The sequence below is a fragment of the Balaenoptera borealis genome, assembly GCF_965194805.1.
Source record: "Balaenoptera borealis genome assembly, chromosome: 6".
Lineage (NCBI taxonomy): Eukaryota > Metazoa > Chordata > Mammalia > Artiodactyla > Balaenopteridae > Balaenoptera > Balaenoptera borealis.
The window spans coordinates 54,895,507-54,919,595 of NC_138863.1; the positions used below are offsets into that span (position 1 = coordinate 54,895,507).

At 35.8% G+C, this 24,089-nt stretch overlaps 1 protein-coding gene across 1 annotated transcript in view; it reads left to right on the top strand.

Moving 5' to 3' along the window:
* The window catches only part of TTN (titin), a 285,431-nt gene that overhangs the window by 155,648 nt on the left and 105,694 nt on the right, over positions 1-24,089 (top strand). Inside the window, exons 196-243 of the mRNA XM_082395621.1 lie at positions 82-165; positions 276-356; positions 472-555; positions 668-751; positions 867-950; positions 1,063-1,146; positions 1,261-1,344; positions 1,453-1,536; positions 2,425-2,508; positions 2,619-2,702; positions 2,812-2,895; positions 3,007-3,090; positions 3,201-3,284; positions 3,395-3,478; positions 3,590-3,673; positions 3,757-3,840; positions 3,974-4,057; positions 4,191-4,274; positions 4,404-4,487; positions 4,621-4,698; positions 5,100-5,189; positions 5,992-6,081; positions 6,353-6,430; positions 6,630-6,707; positions 6,923-7,006; positions 7,993-8,076; positions 8,316-8,396; positions 8,903-8,977; positions 9,411-9,524; positions 10,897-10,965; positions 13,153-13,233; positions 14,140-14,214; positions 14,855-14,947; positions 15,399-15,461; positions 15,809-15,898; positions 17,711-17,761; positions 18,321-18,722; positions 18,896-19,174; positions 19,422-19,697; positions 19,873-20,012; positions 20,638-20,764; positions 20,857-21,120; positions 21,413-21,679; positions 21,818-22,081; positions 22,170-22,309; positions 22,468-22,594; positions 22,712-22,978; positions 23,112-23,378. Of these exons, the coding sequence (XP_082251747.1) occupies positions 82-165; positions 276-356; positions 472-555; positions 668-751; positions 867-950; positions 1,063-1,146; positions 1,261-1,344; positions 1,453-1,536; positions 2,425-2,508; positions 2,619-2,702; positions 2,812-2,895; positions 3,007-3,090; positions 3,201-3,284; positions 3,395-3,478; positions 3,590-3,673; positions 3,757-3,840; positions 3,974-4,057; positions 4,191-4,274; positions 4,404-4,487; positions 4,621-4,698; positions 5,100-5,189; positions 5,992-6,081; positions 6,353-6,430; positions 6,630-6,707; positions 6,923-7,006; positions 7,993-8,076; positions 8,316-8,396; positions 8,903-8,977; positions 9,411-9,524; positions 10,897-10,965; positions 13,153-13,233; positions 14,140-14,214; positions 14,855-14,947; positions 15,399-15,461; positions 15,809-15,898; positions 17,711-17,761; positions 18,321-18,722; positions 18,896-19,174; positions 19,422-19,697; positions 19,873-20,012; positions 20,638-20,764; positions 20,857-21,120; positions 21,413-21,679; positions 21,818-22,081; positions 22,170-22,309; positions 22,468-22,594; positions 22,712-22,978; positions 23,112-23,378 (5,787 nt within the window). The remainder of the gene's footprint in view (positions 1-81; positions 166-275; positions 357-471; positions 556-667; positions 752-866; positions 951-1,062; positions 1,147-1,260; positions 1,345-1,452; positions 1,537-2,424; positions 2,509-2,618; positions 2,703-2,811; positions 2,896-3,006; positions 3,091-3,200; positions 3,285-3,394; positions 3,479-3,589; positions 3,674-3,756; positions 3,841-3,973; positions 4,058-4,190; positions 4,275-4,403; positions 4,488-4,620; positions 4,699-5,099; positions 5,190-5,991; positions 6,082-6,352; positions 6,431-6,629; positions 6,708-6,922; positions 7,007-7,992; positions 8,077-8,315; positions 8,397-8,902; positions 8,978-9,410; positions 9,525-10,896; positions 10,966-13,152; positions 13,234-14,139; positions 14,215-14,854; positions 14,948-15,398; positions 15,462-15,808; positions 15,899-17,710; positions 17,762-18,320; positions 18,723-18,895; positions 19,175-19,421; positions 19,698-19,872; positions 20,013-20,637; positions 20,765-20,856; positions 21,121-21,412; positions 21,680-21,817; positions 22,082-22,169; positions 22,310-22,467; positions 22,595-22,711; positions 22,979-23,111; positions 23,379-24,089) is intronic.

Consider the following 24,089-nt stretch of genomic DNA (forward strand, 5'->3'; position numbering starts at 1 on the left):
AGAAATGTCTCTTCAGTTTTTGAGAGTGATTTTAGTCCATTGCTCATTAACCTAACCGTAAAACTACTAATATCTTTCAAGTGCCTGAAGTTCCCCAAGAAGTTGTTCCAGAAAAGAAAGTTCCCAAGGCACAGCCCAAAAAACCAGAAGCCCCACCTGTCACAGGTACATGTTGGCCCAGACATCACTCTGCAGAAGAAATGTCTTGAGTTTTTGAGAATGATTTTAGTCCATTGCTCATTAACCTAACCGTAAAACTACTAATATCTTTCAAGTGCCTGAAGTTCCTCAAGAAGTCCCAGAAAAGAAAGTTCCTAAGGCACCGCCCAAAAAACCGGAAGCCCCACCTGTCACAGGTACATGTTGGCTCTGACCTCATTCTGCAAAAGAACTATTTCTTCTGCTATTGAAAACAGTTTCCGTCTATTGCCCTTTGTTAACTGAAGTGTAAAACTACTAATATCTTTCAAGTGCCTGACGTTCCCCAAGAAGTTGTCCCAGAAAAGAAAGTTCCCAAGGCATGGCCCAAAAAACCAGAAACCCCACCTGTCACAGGTACATGTTGGCCCAGACATCACTCTGTGGAAGAAATCTCTCTTGAGTTTTTGAGAATGATTTTAGTCCATTGCTCATTAACCTAACCGTAAAACTACTAATATCTTTCAAGTGCCTGAAGTTCCTCAAGAAGTTGTCCCAGAAAAGAAAGTTCCTAAGGCACCACCCAAAAAACCGGAAGCCCCACCTGTCACAGGTACATGTTGGCTCTGACCTCATTCTGCAAAAGAACTATCTCTTCTGCTATTGAAAACAGTTTCCGTCTATTGCCCTTTGTTAACTGAAGTGTAAAACTACTAATATCTTTCAAGTGCCTGACGTCCCCCAAGAAGTTGTCCCAGAAAAGAAAGTTCCCAAGGCATGGCCCAAAAAGCCGGAAGCCCCACCTGTCACAGGTACATGTTGGCCCAGACATCATTCTGCAGAAGAAATGTCTCTTGAGTTTTTGAGAATGATATTAGTCCATTGCTCATTAACCTAACCGTAAAACTACTAATATCTTTCAAGTGCCTGAAGTTCCTCAAGAAGTTGTCCCAGAAAAGAAAGTTCCTAAGGCACCGCCCAAAAAACCGGAAGTCCCACCAGTTTCAGGTATTTTTCACCCCAGTCTTTATTCTATAGAAGAAATGCCTCCTCTGCTCTTGGAAATACTTTTAGTCCATTGATCTCTTTAAGCTAAGCATAAATCTACTAATATCTTTTAAGTGCCTGAAGTTCCTCAAGAAATTGTCCCTGAAAAGAAAGCACCAGTGGCACCTCCTAAAAAGCCAGAAGCCCCACCTATTACAGGTACCTGTCATTCACCTTAGATTTAAGAAGATAAAACTCTTCTCTTGAAAATATTTTGTTCAAGTGGTCACATAGCTACTAAATGTAAATTTACTAATATCTTTTAAGTACCTGAGGCTCCAAAAGAAGTTGTCCCTGAAAAGAAAGTACCTGTGATGCCTCCTAAAAAGCCAAAAGTCCCACCTGTTACAGGTATTTGTCATGAACCTTAGGCTTAAAAAGACATAACTCTTTTGCTCTTGAAAATGTTTGTTCCATTGGTCTCATAACTACTAAATGTAATTTTACTAATATCTTTTAAGTGCCCGAGGCTCCCAAGGAAGTTGTCCCTGAAAAGAAGGTGCCTGTGATGCCTCCTAAAAAGCCAGAAGTCCCACCTGTTACAGGTAGCTGTCACTCACCTTGGATTTAAGAAGATAAAACTCTTCAGCTCTCGAAAACATTTTGCTCTCGTGGTCTCATAACTTCAAATGTAATTTTACTAATATCTTTTAAGTGCCCGAGGCTCCCAAGGAAGTTGTCCCTGAAAAGAAGGTGCCTGTGATGCCTCCTAAAAAGCCAGAAGTCCCACCTGTTACAGGTAGCTGTCACTCACCTTGGATTTAAGAAGATAAAACTCTTCTGCTCTCGAAAACATTTTGCTCTCGTGGTCTCATAACTACTAAATGTAATTTTACTAATATCTTTTAAGTGCCTGAGGCTCCCAAGGAAGTTGTCCCTGAAAAGAAGGTGCCTGTGATGCCTCCTAAAAAGCCAGAAGTCCCACCTGTTACAGGTAGCTGTCACTCACCTTGGATTTAAGAAGATAAAACTCTTCTGCTCTCGAAAACATTTTGCTCTCGTGGTCTCATAACTACTAAATGTAATTTTACTAATATCTTTTAAGTGCCCGAGGCTCCCAAGGAAGTTGTCCCTGAAAAGAAGGTGCCTGTGATGCCTCCTAAAAAGCTAGAAGTCCTAACTGTTACAGGTAGCTGTCACTCACCTTGGATTTAAGAAGATAAAACTCTTCTGCTCTCGAAAACATTTTGATCTAGTGGTCTCATAACTTCAAATGTAATTTTATTAATATCTTTTAAGTGCCTGAGGCTCCCAAGGAAGTTGTCCCTGAGAAGAAAGTTCCTGTGATGCCTCCTAAAAAGCCAGAAGTCCCACCTGTTACAGGTATTTGTCATGAACCTTAGACTTAGAAAGGCGTAGTTCTTCTGCTCTTGAAAATATTTGTTCCAGTGATCTCATAACTACTAAATGTAATTTTACTAATATCTCTTAAGTGCCCGAGGCTCCCAAGGAAGTCGTCCCTGAAAAGAAGGTGCCTGTGATGCCTCCTAAAAAGCCAGAAGTCGCACCTGCTAAAGGTATTTGTCACTGATCTTAGGCTTAAAAAGACATAACTCTTCTTCTCTGGAAAATATTTGTTCCAGTGATCTCATAACTCCTAAGTATAATTTACTAATATCTTTTAAGTGCCTGAGGTTCCCAAAGAAGTTGTCCCTGAAAAGAAAGCACCAGCGGAACCTCCTAAAAAGCCAGAAGTCCCACCTGTTACAGGTATTTGTCACAAACCTTAGGCCTAAAAAGGCATAGCTCTTCTGCTCTTGAAAATAATTTGTTCCAGTGATCTCATAACTTCTAAATGTAATTTTACTAATATCTTTTAAGTGCCTGAGGCTCCCCAGGAAGTTGTCCCTGAAAAGAAGGTGCCCGTGATGCCTCCTAAAAAGCCAGAAGTCCCACCTGTTACAGGTAGCTGTCACTCACCTTAGATTTAAGAAGATAAAACTCTTCTGTTCTCAAAAACATTTTGATCCAGTGGTCTCATAACTTCAAATGTAATTTTATTAATATCTTTTAAGTGCCTGAGGCTCCCAAGGAAGTTGTCCCTGAGAAGAAAGTACCTGTGATGCCTCCTAAAAAGCCAGAAGTCCCACCTGTTACAGGTAGCTGTCACTCACCTTAGATTTAAGAAGATAAAACTCTTCTGTTCTCAAAAACATTTTGATCCAGTGGTCTCATAACTTCAAATGTAATTTTATTAATATCTTTTAAGTGCCTGAGGCTCCCAAGGAAGTTGTCCCTGAGAAGAAAGTTCCTGTGATGCCTCCTAAAAAGCCAGAAGTCCCACCTGTTACAGGTAGCTGTCACTCACCTTGGATTTAAGACGATAAAACTCTTCTGCTCTCGAAAACATTTTGCTCTCATGGTCTCATAACTCCTAAATGTAATTTTACTAATATCTCTTAAGTGCCTGAGGCTCCCAAGGAAGTTGTCCCTGAGAAGAAAGTTCCTGTGATGCCTCCTAAAAAGCCAGAAGTCCCACCAGCCAAAGGTAGCCACCTCCACGTTGCTATGTTTGACACTGTCTGTTTGTCTTTACTCTGTCTAATCATGAAAATACTAATCTCTTTAAAGTACCCAAGGTGCCAAAGGCAGCTGTCCCAGTAAAGAAGGTGCCTGAAGCTATTCCTCCCAAACCGGAAAGTCCTCCCCCAGCAGGTAATCATGAAACTCTCCAAACCAGTATTTTTAAAAAGAAAAACTCTCTTCTTAGTGCTGTAAAAATCTTTTTGCAAAATATTTCATATACTTTAGTCAATTCTAGCGTTAAAATGAGCTTGTGTCTTTAAAGTGCACGAGGAGCCTGAGGAAAGTGCCCCAGAAGAGCCTCCAGCTGAAGTCGCGGGAGAGCCAGAGGCTGCTCCTTCTCCAGAAGGTACTGGCCAGCTGCTAGGTTGCCTTTGCCAACCTTAGCTCTTCTTGTCGCAAAGATTCTGGGCATTATGGGCTTTTCTCTTGTTTCTCACTCTTCTTCACTGATTCTAAAACATAAATTCTAATATCTTTAGTGACCGTGCCACCTAAGAAACCTGTCCCAGAAAAGAAACCACCTGCCGTCATTGCCAAGGAACCGGAACCACCACCAGTGAAAGGTATTTCCCACTGCCACTGCTTCCTACAGAAAAATGTCTGTCGTTAAAAAGCTATGTTCTGCTGCTCTGCTTAATGATTTCCATATGTCATTGAAACTATGAGCTAAAAATGACTAATATCTTTTAAAGTGCCCGAGGTGCCCAAGGAAGTTGTTCCTGAAAAGAAAGTGCCTCCAGTGGTTCCCAAAAAACCAGAAGTCCCACCTGCTAAAGGTACTCGTAACTGTCCACTGTTTAATGGAGGTGGATACAGCCTTTATCTCTTGAAAAGTGTTTTGGTCTGTGTAAATGTGATGAGCGTTTACAAGTGATTCTTCATAATGTTAAAATACTAATATCTTTTAAGTGCCTGAAGTTCCCAAAGAAGTCCTTCCAGAAAAGAAAGTAGCTGTTCCCAAAAAGCCCAAAGTCCCACCAGCTAAAGGTACATGTTACTAATGAGATTCTGTAGAAAATCACTCACTCTTGGTCTCAAAAGTCACTTACTATAGGAAACCCTTTTGTTTGTCAAACATCTTATATTAACAACTACAAACCTACTATACTGGATGTTTAGGGTTTTAAATGTTTTTAAATAGTATCACTAAAAAAAAACTGGTACATCTGTTATAAATATTAGAAGAGTTTACTAACATGGTTTTGTTCATCTTAATAGGCTACATTGTCTTCCCACTATGTGGATCCAAGAACAGATCACTGGCCTAATCGTGAATTTTGTTCTTGGATCTCTCCCTGGGTTATTTGAACTAGATGTGAACTAGATGTGGTATAAATTTCATGTACTTCTCAACTACCCAGAAGTAAAACCAACTCATATCTTTTAAGTGCCAGAGGTACCAAAGAAACCTGTCTTAGAAGAGAAACCAGTCGTCCCTGTTCCTGAGAAAGTAGAGTCCCCTCCTCCAGAAGGTACAGGTAATGCCATTTATGAGCTTACCACTTATGACTGTTTTTAATTTAAGCCTTGTTCCTCTTTTCTAATTCAGTATCTCTTGGTCATTTTCTGTCCTTTAATTATTTGTCTTACTTCACTATTCTTTTTTTTTTTTTTTTTTTTAGGAATTCCTTTATTTTTATTTATTTTTGTTCATTTTTATTTTTTTTTCGGCTGTGTTGGGTCTTCGTTTCTGTGCGAGGGCTTTCTCTAGTTGCGGCGAGCGGGGTCCACTCTTCATCGCGGTGCACAGGCCTCTCACTATCGTGGCCTCTCTTGTTGCGGAGCACAGGCTCCAGACGCGCAGGCTCAGTAGTTGTGGCACACGGGCTTAGTTGCTCCGCGGCATGTGGGATCTTCCCAGACCAGGGCTCGAACCCGTGTCCCCTGCATTCGCAGGCAGATTCTCAACCACTGCGCCACCAGGGAAGCCCTTCACTATTCTAATTAGCTCCAATCTCAAATCTATTTGGGGTCATCAGTCAGCAGTATCTACACTGGCCATTATAAGCTGTTTCAACAAAGCTTCTCCAACGCACACAAAGTAGGACAGGAAAACTAATGACTATAAATAACATTAAACACCAAAAGGGCTTTTCAAGCATTCAAATCAATAGAAACAGAAATCAGTCAAAAAAGATGGATTTCATCTTAACAAAAACAAGAAACAACATTAATAGAAACAAGGGAAGAAATCAAGATGACTATTTATTGTGTGTTGCATTTTATGCATTTTAGAATATTGTTCCACACATTCAACTAAAATTAACTATATCTTTAAAGGATATGAAGAACCTGTGGAAATTGCTCCTGAAGAGGAAGAGCCAGTTCCTGTTGCAGAAGAGGAGGAACCAGAAGCCCCACCTCCGGCAGGTACAAGACAGGATTCACTGAATGGGAAAATACATCATTTGATTTTTATGTCTATTATGTATCTTATTTAAGGTAAAATCTGTCTTCTATCTCCTTCCTTAACATTTGACCTCATTGGCAAGAACAAAAGTCAATTACACACATAAAACTTTTGTCCTACAGAGTTTAACAATGTGCATAGCAAAGAAATGTGTGATCTTTTTTATTTATTCATAGCATTAAACTATTCATTGTAATCATCTGACTCTAAAAGAAATTCCTATCTTTCAAGTGCCTGAAGAGCCCAAGAAGATTGTTCCAGAGAAGAAAGTTCCTGTCATCAAAAAAGCAGAACCTCCACCACCTGAAGGTACTTACAGTAAAATAAATATTCACTTCATTTTTGTGTGCTGCCTAAAACTTGACATTCTCTCCTTATTTTGTATTGGGCTGTATTATGTGTTGAACTGTCATCTGTATGTTACAGTGCTGAACAGACTTGTCAAATTTATGTGTACATATTGCATCTTGCAATTTTATATTATTAAACGCTACTAATATCTTTAAAGTACCTGAGATGGCAAAGAAAGTTGTCCCAGTGAAGAAAGTCCCAACAGTTAAGAAGCCAGAAACACCAGAAATTAAAGGTATTCACATAATCATTGACATCATAATTTTTTTAAAGTACTCTGATATCTTAAAGTGGAATCCAATAAGTTGTCTTCATTGTTAGGGACAAAAATGTCCTCATTTTGCTTTCATTAATTTTAATGCTGCTCTGTTAATTATAGTTTCTTTATTCTTAACATTTTTTTCAATGTCTTTAAATACTCTTTTAAAAATAAAACTAATATCTTCAAAGTGTCTGAGCTGCCCAAGAAACTTGTTCCAGTAAAGAAGGAACCTGTGCCTGTTACCAAAAAACCAGAAGTCTGGCAAGAAAAAGGTACCTACTATGAAGAAAAAAATATGTATTTCTCTGAATGCTGTCTGCACATCTTAATCGTAGTTCTTAGAGCAAAAAATACTGAAGTATAAGTATATGCAAGAACAAATTTTACAGAAAAAAGGGGGAAATAATGAAGACAGAGAGAAAATGAGACAGACAAGTAGGAGAAATCCAGCCTATCCTGAGAGATAAGGCTGGATATAAAGATGACAGTCATATTTTAGAGTTCTTTGAATGCCAGTATAAGGCATGTACTTTAGTCTGTGGGCAATAGGAAGCTTCAGTGGTGTATAAATTAATAGGAGTTGGGCTTCAGATAACTGGCAGCAGTTCAAACTCTTAGAAAAGGATGATAATAGAAAAGAGCCATTGCAGTTACTTAAGGTCTTCAAAAATTGGACAAGATCAGTGGTGACAGAAATGGAAAAGGAGGTTGGATTTAAGAGAGGTGGAGATTGAGTTGGTGTCTCTTCTCAAAGCAATTAGGGAAAAAGAGGAGCCCAAGATGATTGTAAGGGTTGAAGCTAAGCCATGAGGATGGTTCATTGGGTCCCCAAACTAAATTAATATTAGAAAGAAGATAGTAAATATATTTTTCACTTTTCAAGTATGGAAGTTGGGAACGTGCATCTGGAACTTAAGAAGGAGATCAGGGCTGGAGATGTAGATCTAGAAGTTATCACCATGGAAATAAGAGTTGAGAGTGCCAGGAGTGATTGCTCAAAGAATGTAGAGCCAATTTTTAAAAGCATCAAAGTAGACCAGTGGAGAACATCTACACTTAAGGGTATGCAGAGGAAGAGAAATAAATGAAGAAGGCTGCAAAGACTCATTTATAAAAGAGGGTGCCTTGCCTCCAAAGCCATTTTCCCCGGAGAGTCTTATAAGATGAAGTACTTTCCCATGTATTATTTGCCTGCTCTTTGCAGTATCTTGTACACCTTCTAAATTCTTAATAGTAAACAAAATCAATATCTTTAAAGTGCCTGAAGTTCCCAAGGAAGTCATCACAGAAGAGAAAGTGTCAGTTCCTACCCCTGAAGAACCAGAAGCTCCACCTGTCCAAGGTACATGACTGCTCTATAAATCTTGGAAAGATGACAGTTGTCTTCATTATCTTGCTTTGGTTGTAGATGGATCATTTGTATTTATCTGTTGTCTGTCTTATGTAGTGAAATTATTGGTATTTTTGAAGTCTTCTGAAGAATATGTTATAATGTGTAACTAAGTTGATATGTTGAAACTTAGCAGTTGCAGTATTCTATTCTGAATTCAGTCTAAAATATAAAACACTGTGTTTTTTAAGTTGCAAAGTCTCCTGAGGAAATAATATATGAAGAAAGAGCATCCATAACCATTGGTAGAAAAGTGACTCCCCCTGTTGAAGGTATTTATACATATATATATATATATTATATAAATATAAATATTTTTAATCTCTTGAAAACTCCTGCTAGAAATACAAAAGTATTTATAGGGTAACATTCCTTCTTGAAATTTTATATAAAAGCATTCTAGCACATGTTTGACTGCTTTGTTTTTCAAATCATTATACTTCTTTTGAAGTAGAATCTTTGATTATTCTTGATGGTAGTTATAAATTCCAAAAGATACAGTTTACTGTGACAACACTGGAATAATTGTATTGGATCCTCAAATGATAACCCAATGTCAGATATTAAAAGTCATCTCATTTGCCATCAACATACATCAGATAGTCAGTAGAAAGCTTGAGTATAAGAAAATAGAAATCTTACCTCTTTTTTCTATGTAAGTGAATTTTTATGTTTTTGTTTTTGTGACTGTCATCTTTGCATCTATGTGAAATTTCTATGAGTCTTTGTGAAGAACTTTATATTACAGTCTCTTATCCTTTGTCAACATTCTTTAAAGATCGTGAAATTGAAAAGTATGTTAAGCCTGAAGAACCTGAACCTGAACCACAGCCAGAAGAAATACCAATACAAGGTATTCAGTTAATTGGACTTAAGTCTTCATCACCATATTCTTCATCTGATACATATGTGTTTTGCGTTGTTCTACATGTACAGTACGTCTCTTTGCACCTGTATGTAAGATATTCTGTTTTAAATGTGCATCTCAGTCTCATGTATTCATGTCATTTGTACTATTTATTTCACATCAATGTGGCTTATATGGATGCTTCCTTTGTTGTCTTTATTAGCGCCTGTGCTGTATTTCTCATTATCTATGTACAGTGTTGATATTCTTATATTTTATGCTGGACACTTTTACGTTTTATGTTGGATACCAATACTATGTATCCAAAAAAGCAAACTTTTTACTTCATAAATATACTAAAATTTCTACTGAATATACTGTATATCCACATACCAATTAACATATTCATATACTAATACTCCTGAAATACTCTTTTAAGAACCTGAACCTGAAAAGAAAGTTATTGAGAAGCCAAAACTCAAACCAAGGCCCCCAGCTCCTCCTCCAGCTCCACCTAAGGAAGACCTGAAGGAGAAAATGCTCCAGCTTAAAGGTATAAAATGCCACTTCCCAAGTTCTATTAACCTGCTCCAAACTTCTATTCAGACATCTGAAGTTGTACTTGCAAGAAATGTATTTTTAAAATATGTACTTTCGGACATGATCAAGTTGCGGGAATTCCATAGAGACCTGTGTTTCATGCTGCCCTGGGTGCCTTGTTGGGCCGTGGCTGCTGCCCCCAGGGTCAGAAAGTGCACCATTGTTAGCTTCATCCTGGCCATCTCAATGCAGGGACTGTCCAACTAACTTTCTCATGCAGAGTGGGGTGAAAGGATTTTCTGATTTCAAAGCGTGGTTGCTATGCATATCTTTGGGATCTTGTGCATGTGGAATGTAGAAGAAAACTCTGCAAGATATTTTTAATATTGCAGTAGCAAATTTATACAAAAGCCAAAACTTTGTTCTTAAAGAATGACATATGCTTTAAAATATACTATAGATAATATATTTATGGCATCCAATAGCTGATGTGTTCATAAACCATGAAAGGAAGGTATATGAACGCTCTGGCACTGCTTCCCCACTTTTTTTTTTTTGCAACTTAATAAAAACCCAGTTGTGTTCCGTGGTTGTCCTCACCATAGCCAGAAAGAGCGGTTATGGATACATTTGATATCCAGCATCTCTTCCCATTGTTAAACTTCCTTTCATTCTCTTTGCATTTAGGTTTTTCTTTGAATTGATTCAACATTACTTAATTTTTTTTTTAACATTACTTAATTTTTTAAATAGCATCTTTAAAAGCTGAAATAAACTAGCAAAATCATATTATTCTTTTTATTTTAACAAAATGTTGTCTTATTTGTGGTGTCATGAGATTTCATGAGATTTCCCAATCTAAAATAATCTAGATATAATCTTAGGTGAGCAATTTTCCCATACTCACCTACACATGTACACAAAGCCAGAATTTTCCATGGTAAGACTTCTTTCTTGCCTCTCTACAACCCTCTTGGCCTGTAGGGGAAGCTTCTGGCATTTTTAATCAGACATAGAAAAAGTGATCACTTCTTAAAAGGCTACACATCTGTTGATTAATATATTCCATGAGGACACACACTTAAATACATTTCCCTTCATGTAAAATTTATATGCAAAGGAAGATTTCTTCCTCCTGCAAAGAACAAAAATTATCTTCCTTCTCAGCCAGACTTTAACTTACTACTCAAGTTTGGAGTAAAACTGCAATCTGTTTTCAGGTTTGAATGCTTCTTATATGTTCTTCAGTGGCTGTTCTTGGTTGTTATTAATGCTTTTGGGTTATAAGCAAAGCCTGGTTTTGATTCTTAGAGCAGGTATTTAATAATTTGCTTCAGATAAGACTAAATAAACAAATAATGAAAGTAAGATCTTCTTCTTTAAAGCTATTTCAAAGAAGAAAGTTCCTGAAAAACCTGAGGTTCTGGAAACAGTGGCCCTTACACCTCTGAAAGGTATTTCACAGTCTAGAAAACGCTCATATGCAGTATCCCTTCATCTGACTCCTTGCTCTTCCTGTTTTCTAGAATGTTCTTCTTCTTTCCTTTTTAAAAATAATCAGAGTAGTCTCATTGATTTCTTCTTTTTTGTAGCTTTTATGGTCCTGGTTCATGAGTATTGCTTTCTTTGTCTCCCATCAATTTCATACATTCCTGAATAGATGTTTTTTCCTTTGTCTCATCTACGTATGTCTTCTTGCATTTTCCTAAACTCAAAAATATTAAATTTTACTGGTTAGCTGACATCAATATCAGGGCACGTCTTAGATTAAAATGCTTTGCAGTTTCACCTGAACAACAATATTTTAGCCAGTGTTATAAGCACTAAAAATAAGTCCTGTTCTCCTTCTATTACTATTAACGTGATTCATAGGGATTTCCTTGTGGCTTTCCTATCTCTTTTTTCTCATGGACTCCAAGACATTCTTTCAGGTGTACAGATCTCATGTTGTAGGGAAATTTCATTGCCACTGCAGGTCATTTTTTCAAAATTTATTTCTCTTTAAACAATATTTTTCCCTATCTAAACTTAGACCCTAAAGAAAAATAAATGAATCATAAAACATCTATTAAAAATAAAATTGTGAATTTTTCCAGTAAGTATGGTGGGTAACAGTGTTCTGTTTAAGTAATTAACACATCCAGACTTATAAGTTGAATCTGTTCTTGTTTCACTCTGGAATTTTGGAAAAATCACCCATCTGAATGTATATTTCCTGATTTATAAAATGGAGATTACAAAATAATATCACTATGGATGTTAACCAGTAAAGGATTATTACAAAGCCGCGCAAATATTAAAATGACATGTAATGACATATAATGACTTTAAAAGTAATAACTACAATGGTGTGTTCTACACCTGAGTCTCATATGTCAGTAAGATCTTAAAAATAAAATAATAATATGGAAAAACAAATACAAAGATACATTTTCACTATATCCATTAAATAAGAAAAGGATATTATGCCATTCCAACTTATGTTAATTAAATGCATGGGCATCTCCAGATTGATCAATGAAAATTGTTCATATTACGAATATTGGTAACTTGAAAATAGTATCGAAGGCCAGCACAATTTATCATGGATAAAAAAATTTAATGTTTAACTGTGAAATTTTACTTAAAATATCAGTACTTGACATAAAAAAGTCATTATTTAAAGTGAAATATTTACATATTTGCCTTCTGCATGTTTAAATTTGAAGTAAGAGACTTAGGCATGGCTGTGTTTTCACACAAAACAAAAACTTTTTAATGAATTGCAAATGTCTTTTTTAAAGCACCAAATGGGAAATTTAGAAATAGCTAAGAATTCAGATTGTAGGTGTGTGAACAAATATAATGTTACATGATACAGATAAATAATGCTTTAAATTAGATTTTAATTGACATTAGTAGAGAGGTAAAATGGTTCAGTAATCAGTAAGTGTTTCTCTTTTTTTTTTTTTTCCCATTCAAAACCATTAGGGCTATAGTAGTAATAGGAGGCTGCTGTATATAGTATCATCTGCCATGCTTGATATTCACTAAAGATGGGATTAATTTGGAATTCCTTGGGTCCATTTTAGTTTAAATTCAAGAACATTTTCTTATTCATTAAAAATAAGCTCTAACACCAGCTTTCAAATTCTATAGTTCTATAATTTTAGGTTAGTATTAGTTCAAAAAGGGGACCTTAAGAAAGGATGCTTCTCAAGAAACTTATCAAACTCCAGATCCTTTGGGTTTCTTCTCTCATCAGTGGAGAAGATTGAATAATGTCACTAACACCTACTATAGTTAATGGTCGGGGAGATATCAAAGTAGATTTGGGCAATCTACAATTGCAGATTGGGGCAAAGATGCTGTCAAGAACCTTGTATTTGATGAAAGATTCATAAAGTCTATATAGACACTTTTAAGATGAATGAATATATTTGCCTGTAGTTAATGCAACTGAATTTCATCACAAGGTTATATAGATGTTTGCAGAGGAAACAACTTGAAGTGTATTCTTTGCTTTCAAATTCTGTGATATTTATGTGTAACAAAAATTATTACTTATACAGTAGTTACTAGTTTTGAAAGAGACATTTTTCTTGTTGAAATTTACTTTTTATATGAATTCACTTCAAAATTTAAAATCATATTCTTTTAAGTGCTTGGAGGTGAAAAGAAAGTTCACAAATCACTTCCTGAACCTAAACCTCAACCAAAGGAAGAAGCTGTTCTCAAAAGCGGTATAGTATTTTTCAACTGTTATATCAGCTTCAAATACACACACAAAAAGGACTTGAAAGCTTACAAAATGTTTCTGTCCTTTGGTTTTCTTTTAATTAGATTCCCAATTTATCAAAATTCATTTGTTGTTGTAGTATTGAAAATTAAATGTGATCATTTCCATCTTTTTAAAAGAAGACAAATTTTGTGAGCAGAGTATCTTGAAATTTACAACATTAATAGACATGACTAAATTGATAATATTCTAAACTAATGACTGTAGCTGCCATTTTCATAATCAAGTTATGTAGTAAAATACACTAAACCTCTTAAATACTCTAAATTACACCAAACTATTTAAGCCTAAACTCAGCATTCAGTTTTAAAAAGTGTAACACAGGATTACCACAACTAATAAATAACATTTTCTAAAAACTGAACTTTTTTCAACTAATAAAATTTTAAAGAATTAGAAACAAGATATTTGAATGAAGAATCAAATTCTAACATTTTCTTCACGTAGAATTACTTATTTCTAGGCTACATTTCTTTGGCCATCTCCACTTCAGTAAACTTTATACTTATTTAAATGCTTCTTTTCTCATTAAATTATGACATTGGATTGTGATTAGAATTTGTTGCTATTCAAATTATTCATTTTGTGTTTGGGTCTTTTCTACCAGGGATTTAACTCTGAACAGACTATCTACATAGATATAAAGTGACTCTGAGTGTTGTTTTAATTAACGTAACCACCTTTGATTTTTTTTTTTTAAGCATTTTTAGTGTAAATACCAAGTTCCCCAGTGCACTAGTTTGCGTGCTTTTCACTTCCCTTGCTTTGTACATTATTTGCATTTGTCAAATTTATTCAACATCTTCATTTGTTTGTCTTGGTTTACATATAAATCTTTTTGTCTTTTAAGTTCTAAGAAAGAGACCTGAAGAAGAAGAACCTAAAGAAGAACCTAAAGAAGTAGAAAAAATTAAAAAACCTGCAGGTAGGAATCTCAGTAACAATTTGTGAAATTATCTTTTAACAAAATTGACATTTAACAAAAGGTTTATCTTGTAAACATAAATGGAGTTAAATATAAATGTAGCTTCATATTTCATCTGTCACATAGTCTATGTTTTCCATTGTCTGCTTTCTGTTTAAATATTTTTATAGGAGTTCTCAAATACATTCATGCATTTCCCTGCACTTTATTATTATTATTATTATTATTATTTTGCCACTTAAGTTTTCCAGTAGAAACAGTTGTGAAATAATCAAGTTGGCTGCAAAATAACTTCATGGGAGGGTGTCAGAAATGTTTCATAAAATTTGGGGGCTTTTAAGTGGGCTGATTTTTATCATTCGCCTAGTCACAAAGAGTATATTTGGAACTATTTCGAAGTAATTTAGAAAGGGAGAGATAATGGAGTTGGGAGGCAAGTATAGGTGAAATAAAAGAAAGAAAAATAAATTGAAGCAGAGTCAAGAAGAGAAAATAGAAATTAATTGATAGAATGTAAGGGTTTTTTTTAAGCCATCAATAGAGCTTTTGAAAAAAGTTTGATCTGATTATTTCAGATCAGTTGATTTCGAAGGATTAAAATCCTAAAATAACGCTAGAAAATCATCTTATTATCTTAAAGTGCCAGAACCACCTCCAAAAGCTGTTGAAGAGGTTGAAGCACCTCCAGCTACTGTTACCAAAAGGGAAGGGAAAGTTCCTGAACCAGCAAAAGGTACAAACTTCCTGGCATTTTCTTAGTTGTCTCTAAAAATACAAATATGTGTCAATTAAAATATCATTACACTGGCATTAAGATTTGAACAGATGGCCTTGATCTGCTCATCTCATCCAGCTTAATTTTCTTTACCATTTCACTCTCATGTGCAGTTGCCTCATGTCCACCCATTTGTTAAATAAATTACTAAGTTTTAAACACTAAAACAATTGTATTTATGGGCAATGAGATGAAAAACATTAGAACCAGTAAAACTGCCTTACTATATTTTCTAAGTATTTTGTTTAAAATGCAAAATAAACTTGGAGTGAGTATTTGATTTGGTGACTATATGTGTACAAATTCTAATACCTTCCAAGATATGTTAAACATGCCCAATTTTGGCTTGACTTTGTGAAAAACTTCAAAAATACTGTGATAATCTGCTTATTACTGTGAATTGTTTTAGTGCCTGAAGTTAAGCCAGCAGTACCTCTCCCTGTACTTGAACCAAAACCAAAGCCTGAACCAGGTAAGCAAGCTTATCCTCAATGTTGACAGCATATTCCTTCATGTTTCACACAATTAATGTGTAGCTAATAAGAAAAAGGGAGTAAAGTCCGCATGCATCAAATGATTTCTAATGTCCCAATGTATTATTAGATTATATTGCTATATTTTATTTAATATAATATGTTACATATAGTCAAATATATTATTATATTGTATATAGATTTTATTACAGTTAGAATATATTGTTCTCTGAAAAACCAGTTATTAGGAGATTTTAAAGTTACATCAGAGAAGGCAAATAGGCCACCAAATGATATTTTAGGAAGTGACAAAGGATACATTAATGCAATGGACATCTTTCTACAGAAGTGAAAATAATCAAACCACCTCCTTTGGAGCCCGCACCAGCCCCTATCGCTGCCCCAGTGACGGTGCCAGTCGTTGGAGAGAAAGCAGGTACTTATTCTGTGGATCTCTTTTTGCTTGTTTGTTTTGATGGCTTAATAAAAACTTCATTAAAAATCAAGCTCTCTTTTTGTTGAAACATAGGCATCATTTCAATTGTGGGAGCTTATATAAATTCTCAATTAAATTTTCTTCATCTGCTGCTCTATAGCAACTTACTCTCTCACCCATGGCTGCCTATTTTGTTTCAATTGGAATGTACATTCCTGCAAAACACCATTTCTTTATATGCTTTTGAGATTAAGTAATGAATATGTTCAGTGCTGATGAAAATTAAGATGTACAGATACTCTCTAAGGACATACATATAGGAATCCCATGGAGATTCAAATTTTCCATGTGCCCTGCAGGAATCATTTCTCAGTTTTTAAAGATTGCATTTTGGGATAATGAAAAAGTTCTGGAAATGGATAGTGTTGATAGTTGCATAATATTGTGAATGTACTTAATGCAACTGAATTAAGTTGCATTAAAAATGGTTAAAATGGTAAATTTTATGGTTAAAATGGCAAATTTTATGTTAGGTATATTTTACCACAATGAACAGAAAAAAAAAAAAAAAAAAAAGGACTGCATAGTTCAGCCTTTAAATCTATATAAGAATTTAGATCAATAATAATTTTCTTAAATGTACTAACTCAGTGGTACAGCTATCTCAGGTACAAACAAAATACTTATTAGTTGTACATGAGCTATTAGTAGTTCATCACTTAGGTGATAATCTCAAAACCAAAAATGATTTGACATGTATTGATCATTGATAAATACACGTCCTGACTATTTGATCTTTGGCTACTTCCTTCATCTCTTTAAATTTTAATTTCCTAGTCTGTAAAATCAGAATAATAACCATAACTACCTACTAGGATTATTGTGAGGATTAAATATATGCAAAACACTTAGCACAGTGCTTGGTACCTAGTAAGCCCTATAGAAATATTTGGGTTTTTATTGTGTTTAATAACATGAGACAATATACTATGTTCTTCCGGCTGGAGTTTAATTTTAATATTTATATTAACATATTTTGTCACTGTATTTATGGTTTGGGCATTATTCTTTTAAGCTTTTATGATTTCTATGTGATAACTTTTATTAGTTCAGAGAAAGACAATAACTGCCATTGAGATAATTAAGTATGTGTAAAAATACAGCTTTTCTCACATCCCCAGGGCCTGACACTAGGGAATTGATTCTACAGTTTATACTGCCCCTGAGTGAACTGAATTAAACTCTAAGTATAGGAACTGTCTTGGTTCTGCCTTAGTTCATTGTCTAATTAAGGTAAATCTTCACAGGAATCCGTGCATTTGTAGAACATAGACCCTTTCTTTTTCCTTAGTCTTCTCTGGATTTATCGGCCCAACTTAATAAAGAAAGCCCTTTAGTAACTTCTGGGTCATTTCCCTTTTGCCTACATTGATTCCTTATTGACAAAAACGTATTTCCTTGGTTCACATAACCAGCACATACATAAACATATAAAATACTTTACATAGCTAGGCAAGAATAAAACTCTTTTTCACAAGGAAAGGGTAAGCCTTCCAGAAATGGGAGAAGAATTACTTGCTGAAACTAATTTTTTAATCCTAAAAAGATTGGCAATTTAGCTTGGTCACATCATTCTCAGAATATGCCTTCTTGGATATATCCAAATATTCTCCATGGAAGTCATATAAATCTAATTTTTTCTTTATGCATTAATATTTATAATAAAGAGCATGACTCATCCCATGTGGTTTATTACTAAGCATGAAATAAGTCTGAAAATTGTTTAAATGCTGAGTTTTATTTTTATTTCAGAAGCCAAAGCACCGAAAGAGGAGGCTGCCAAGCCAAAAGTTCCCATCACAGGTAAGATTCATTTCCCTGTACCTGAATTGTGACCTTTCACTCTGGGAAACTTTACATTCAAGGGAAACTTTCTATATGAGGGGGAAAAAAATCAAAATTTATATCAATCTTTATGACTTCTAATTGATTCTGCAAAAACTAGTATGTCTTCTGATATTGCAACTAATATACCTCTAATATTATTCAAGTGGGTAATACATATATCAAATATATACTTTAGCATAATAAACCCTATAAGCTCCTAGTTTCATTCTTCATATACATGATATTTATACATGACAGATAAAGTAATTAGACGCTAATCTGGACATTATATACTTGGCTTTAAAACTTGAGAAAATGAAGAGCATTTATTATTCATGGATTCCTTATGCCACCCCATTTTCTTTCTGAAAGAAAGCAGGATAACTTCAATTGACCTTTCAGTTGCCTAGTCTTTAATTTTCTCTTCTTGTCTTCTGGTCGCTCTATCACTGGTTTCATCCAGCAGACAGCCAGATATGCACTTTCTGAACGTTATGGAAATGCCAATTCAACTTTTAATTTTATTTTGAATTAGGTGTAGCCAAAAAGACTCCTTCACCAATAGAAGCTGAAAGGAAAAAGTTAAGACCAGGAAGTGGTGGAGAGAAACCGCCTGCCGAAGCTCCATTCACCTACCAGCTGAAGGCTGTGCCACTGAAGTTTGTGAAAGGAATCGAAGACATTGTCTTGACTGAATCTGAGTCAGTTGGCTCTTCTGCAATCTTTGAGTGTTTAGTCTCCCCCTCCACTGCATTAACAAGCTGGATGAAAGATGGTAGCAATATCCGTGAGAGCCCAAAGCACAGATTCATCGCTGATGGGAAAGACAGAAAGCTGCATATCATTGACGTTCATCTTTCTGATGCTGGCGAATACACCTGTGTTTTACGTCTGGGAAATAAGGAAAAGACCTCCACTGCGAAACTGATTGTTGAAGGTAATTTCCAGTCTTATGAATACGGTCTGTATTAAACTTTAACACAGTAAACCTCAATAGCAACTTTTATTATCATTTTAGACAAAACCTCTTATTTCCAAGTTCTATTTCATTGGAAATATTGTACGTATTGAAAAGTCTCTGCAGATTCTTAATACCACAATTCTCCACAGAACTTCCTGTGCGTTTTGTAAAAACACTTGAAGAGGAAGTCACAGTGGTCAAAGGACAGCCATTGTACTTGAGCTGCGAGTTAAATAAAGAACGTGATGTGGTCTGGAGGAAGGATGGCAAGATTGTGGTGGAGAAACCCGGCAAAATTGTGCCCAGTGTCATTGGCTTGATGCGGGCCCTGACCATCAGTGATGCAGATGACTCTGATGCAGGGACATACACAGTGACTGTGGAAAACGCCAACAACCTGGAGTGCTCATCCTGCGTGAAAGTAGTAGGTTAGTACTTTGCTGGGAAATTTAGTTCTCCTTATTATTATGTTAAGAAAAGAGAAGAGAGAATTTTATTTCCCAGTATCAGGATATCAGTAGTCTTATACCTCATCTAAGAGGGGGAATATCAAATCATAGCAGATTAATCATGTCCAGTTTTGAGAATTTTTTCCTATTTCTGAAATTTACTAAGGAAGTTATTTATATTACTTGTTCAGATCATAATTATCTTTCTGACCTCACTGTCATACAGAAGTCATTAGAGACTGGCTGGTGAAACCCATCCGAGATCAGCATGTGAAACCCAAGGGGACAGCTGTTTTCACCTGTGTCATAACAAAGGATACTCCAAACATTAAGTGGTTCAAAGGATATGATGAAATCCCCTTGGAACCAACTGATAAGACTGAGATAGTAAGAGATGGAAATCATATACACCTCAAAATTAAGAATGCTATGCCAGAAGATATTGATGAATATGCAATGGAAATTGAAGGGAAAAGATACACTGCAAAGCTGACACTTGGAGGTATAAAAATCTTACCTTTTATTCTCAAAGATAAGTTTTGTACATGTGCCTGAGGCAAAACAATGTACACACACAACACACACACACACACACACACACACACACACACACACACACACAAAAGCATCTTTAGGTTGTTGAAAGCCTTATGGTATTTCATCCTTTACCAATGCAGATCGTGAAGTTGAATTGCTTAAACCAATAGAGGATGTTACCATTTATGAGAAAGAAAGTGCAAGCTTTGATGCAGAAATCTCAGAAGCAGACATTCCCGGAGAGTGGAAACTGAAGGGAGAACTTCTAAGACCCTCACCTGTGAGTAATTTCTAATTTTAAGTTGTTAGTCATATACACAAATGAACCTATCTACAAAACAGAAACAAACTTGCAGACAGAGAGAACAGACTTGCCAAGGGGGAGGCAAGATTGGGGAGGGATGGATTGGGAGTTTGGCGTTAGCAGATACAAACTATTACATATAGAATGGTTAAACAACAAGGTCCTACTGTATAGCACAGGGAACTATATTCAATATCCTGTGATAAACCAGAATGGAAAAGAACATTAAAAAATGTATACATATGTATAACTGAATCACTTTGCTGTACAGCAGAAACTAACACAACATTGTAAATCAACTATACATCAATAAAAAAAAAATAAGTTGTTAGTCATATAAAATAACTACATTCTATAATCAGGTTTGACATTCAGATTTGGTTCAGTAATGATGGAGTTACTTCCAGCTTCTGAAGTCTCAAAGAGGGGGAGAAATTTGATGCGTTATTTGTGGACAGCTTGGCAATTTTTTAAAAATTTTATGACGAAACACTTTTCCTTATTTTTATTAGTAGTATTACAGTTATTTTTATGACTGTAGAAATCTGTATCTGAAACATTCTATCTCATTCAAATGCTAACTAAAACTGCCATTTTTCAGACGTGTGAAATCAAGGCAGATGGTGGAAAACGCTTCTTGACTTTGCACAAAGTCAAACTGGATCAGGCCGGTGAAGTTCTTTACCAGGCACTTAATGCAGTCACGACTGCCATTCTGACAGTAAAAGGTATTGGCCTTTAGAACTCGTGGAGTGTGCCCAACTTCATGTTATAGTCCTCTGCATTCTGAAAAACCTCATTCTTAATGTTTGATTTTCAGAAATCGAACTTGACTTTGCCGTGCCCCTGAAGGATGTCACGGTCCCAGTAAAGCGACAGGCTCGATTTGAATGTGTCCTCACTCGAGAGGCAAATGTTATATGGTCTAAAGGACCTGATATAATCAAGTCATCTGACAAGTTTGATATCATTACTGATGGAAAGAAACACATTCTTGTCATCAATAATTCTCAGTTTGATGACGAAGGGGTCTATACTGCTGAAATGGAGGGCAAGAAGACCTCAGCACAATTATTTGTTACAGGTGAGAGCTGGTGAGATCTGCCTCTAACATCCCATAGTTAGGCACATGAATATCTGACTTTAAAGACAGAACACCAAGTTCTAACAGCTGTAAGTGACCATTGGCCCCATGACTTTATTTTCACATTGCCATCAAAAAAAAACCCCCTTAATTTTTTTTTAATGGAGGATAGCTCCATTTGAAAAGGTGACTCAGTAAATGCCATGTGAAACAGATTCTTTCTACCAGACAGATTAGAGTGGAATATTTCTGAACTAAATTGTATTTCTGAGCATATTACCTTGCATTGCAGGTATAAGATTGAAATTCATATCACCTCTGGAAGATCAAACAGTGAAAGAAGGTGAAACAGCAACTTTTGTCTGTGAACTTTCTCATGAAAAAATGCACGTAGTCTGGTTCAAAAATGATGCCAAACTCCACACAAGCAGAACTGTACTCATCTCATCGGAGGGCAAGCTTCACAAGCTGGAAATGAGAGAAGTGACACTGGATGATATATCCCAGATCAAAGCTCAGGTTCAGGACCTGAGCTCCACAGCAAATCTGAAGGTCTTAGGTATATGTGACCAACTATAACCAGAGAGCCAGTTTTTCGATGGTGGGAGTGGGTAATAGTTAAACATTTTGCAAGCTGTAACTCTAATTACCTTTCATTTTCACGTTCTTCTGATTATCTGCTGAATGTCTTTTACAGAGGCCGATCCCTACTTCACTATGAAATTACATGAGAAGACTGGAGTCGAGAAGGATGAGATTATTCTGAAGTGTGAAGTGAGCAAAGATGTGCCAGTGAAATGGTTTAAAGACGGGGAAGAGATTGTACCTTCACCCAAATACTCTATCAAGGCAGATGGCCTGCGCCGCATCTTAAAAATCAAAAAGGCAGAACTGAAAGACAAAGGCGAATACATGTGTGACTGTGGCACAGACAAGACAAAAGCAAATGTCACTGTTGAGGGTGAGTTGCGTAAAATTTTTAAATGTACCCTATCTGAACCTGCAGTTTATTTGTTCAGTCATTCGAACAAAAGTCTGTATAATTTCAGCCCAACTAATAAAAGTGGAAAAACCTCTGCATGGAGTAGAAGTGTTTGTGGGTGAAACAGCTCGCTTTGAAATCGAACTTTCTGAACCAGATGTCCATGGCCAGTGGAAATTAAAAGGAGAGCCTTTAACTGCTTCCCCTGTAAGTCACAATGATCTGATCACACAGGCGGGGGGCTTGCTTGGTTGTTGGTGAAAAATGATACATTTCTGGTATGAAATGTCTTGATTATTTGTAGGAATAACCAGTGATGAAAATGATGTTCTCCTTCTCTTTCCTCCTAACCTCACTCCAAACAGGACTGTGAAATCATTGAAGATGGGAAGAAGCATATTCTGGTCCTTTATAACTGCCGGCTGGATATGACAGGCAAGGTCTCCTTCCAAGCCGCCAACGCTAAATCTGCAGCCAATCTGAAAGTGAAAGGTACACTCCACCTACCAGCCACCCTTCTGTATTTTCTTTGCCAGGCTTCCTTATGAGACCCAGAATTGATGAATGGAATCATATTCTGGCGTCATTCACACCCTCTTCTTTTTTCAGAATTGCCACTTATCTTCATCACGCCTCTCAGTGATGTTAAAGTCTTTGAGAAAGATGAGGCTAAGTTTGAGTGTGAAGTATCCAGGGAGCCCAAAACATACCGTTGGCTGAAAGGAACCCAGATAATCACAGGCGATGACAAAACTGAGCTTCTTAAGGACGGCACTAGGCATTCGCTGGTGATCAAATCTGCTGCTTTTGAAGATGAAGCAAAATACATATTTGAAGCTGAAGATAAGCACACAAGTGGCAAACTGATCATTGAAGGTAAACAGTTTTATCATATAGGCCAACTTTAATTGCTTTTTTTTTTTTTTTTTTTTTTTTTTGCTTTTATATATCCTCCTTTAAGGACTGGAATTAATAAGGGTTTTTTTTTTTTTTTTTTTTTTCTTGATAGGAATCCAACTCAAATTCCTCACCCCACTCAAGGATGTAACAGCCAAAGAGAGGGAAAGTGCTGTGTTTACTGTGGAGCTGTCCCATGATAACATTCGTGTTCACTGGTTCAAGAACGACCAGCGCCTGCATACCAGCAAGTTGGTCTCAAAGCATGATGAAGGGAAAACCCATTCCATCACATTCAAAGACCTCTCTATTGATGACACCTCTCAAATTAAAGTAGAAGCTATGGGGTTAAGTTCAGAAGCCAAACTCACTGTACTAGGTAGGTGCTTTTTTTTTTCAATTTAATTTTATTGCATTCAATTCATCAGAAATTCGTGGAGTATCTACTATATAAAATTCTTTCAAGGGTTATATTGCATGAAAGCAACACCTGTCCTTAAGAAACTATCAGGTATATTATTAGGCTTGTTTCTCAAATGTTTTTACCTAAAAATATGAGGATTTTAAAGGGATAGACTCTGGCTCACAAAATAGCCAGCTCAAATCAGAATTAAAACTCAATTAATTATTGAGCCCTGTCATGTTTAAAATAGGAATATAAATACTTCTTCTCCCCTCACTTTATCAAAATTATTTCAGAAAAATGTTTTTCAAGTCCCTAGGAATCACAGAACTTACATTAATAAAGCTCTTTGTTTTTCCTGGGCCCTTAGTATTAGGCAGATTATATATAAAGTCTAACGTATATAGAAACTATCAAAGGCAAACGATTGATATAAGAAAAACTAATAATGTGAATCTGAAAGCTTACAGGTAAACTAGTCATAAGAGATTTGCTAAGAAATTAAAAATTCATCTGAATACTGAAGGAACACATAATTAGGTTTGAAGTTAAATTTCATTGTATCTTTCAAACTACTGTTAATAAAATAGTTCAAAATATAATATAGCTGGATTAGATTTTGATAAATCCCAGGCATTGATTCTGTTTCTAACTTTTAGAGAACTTTTGAACATAAACATGTTAAAT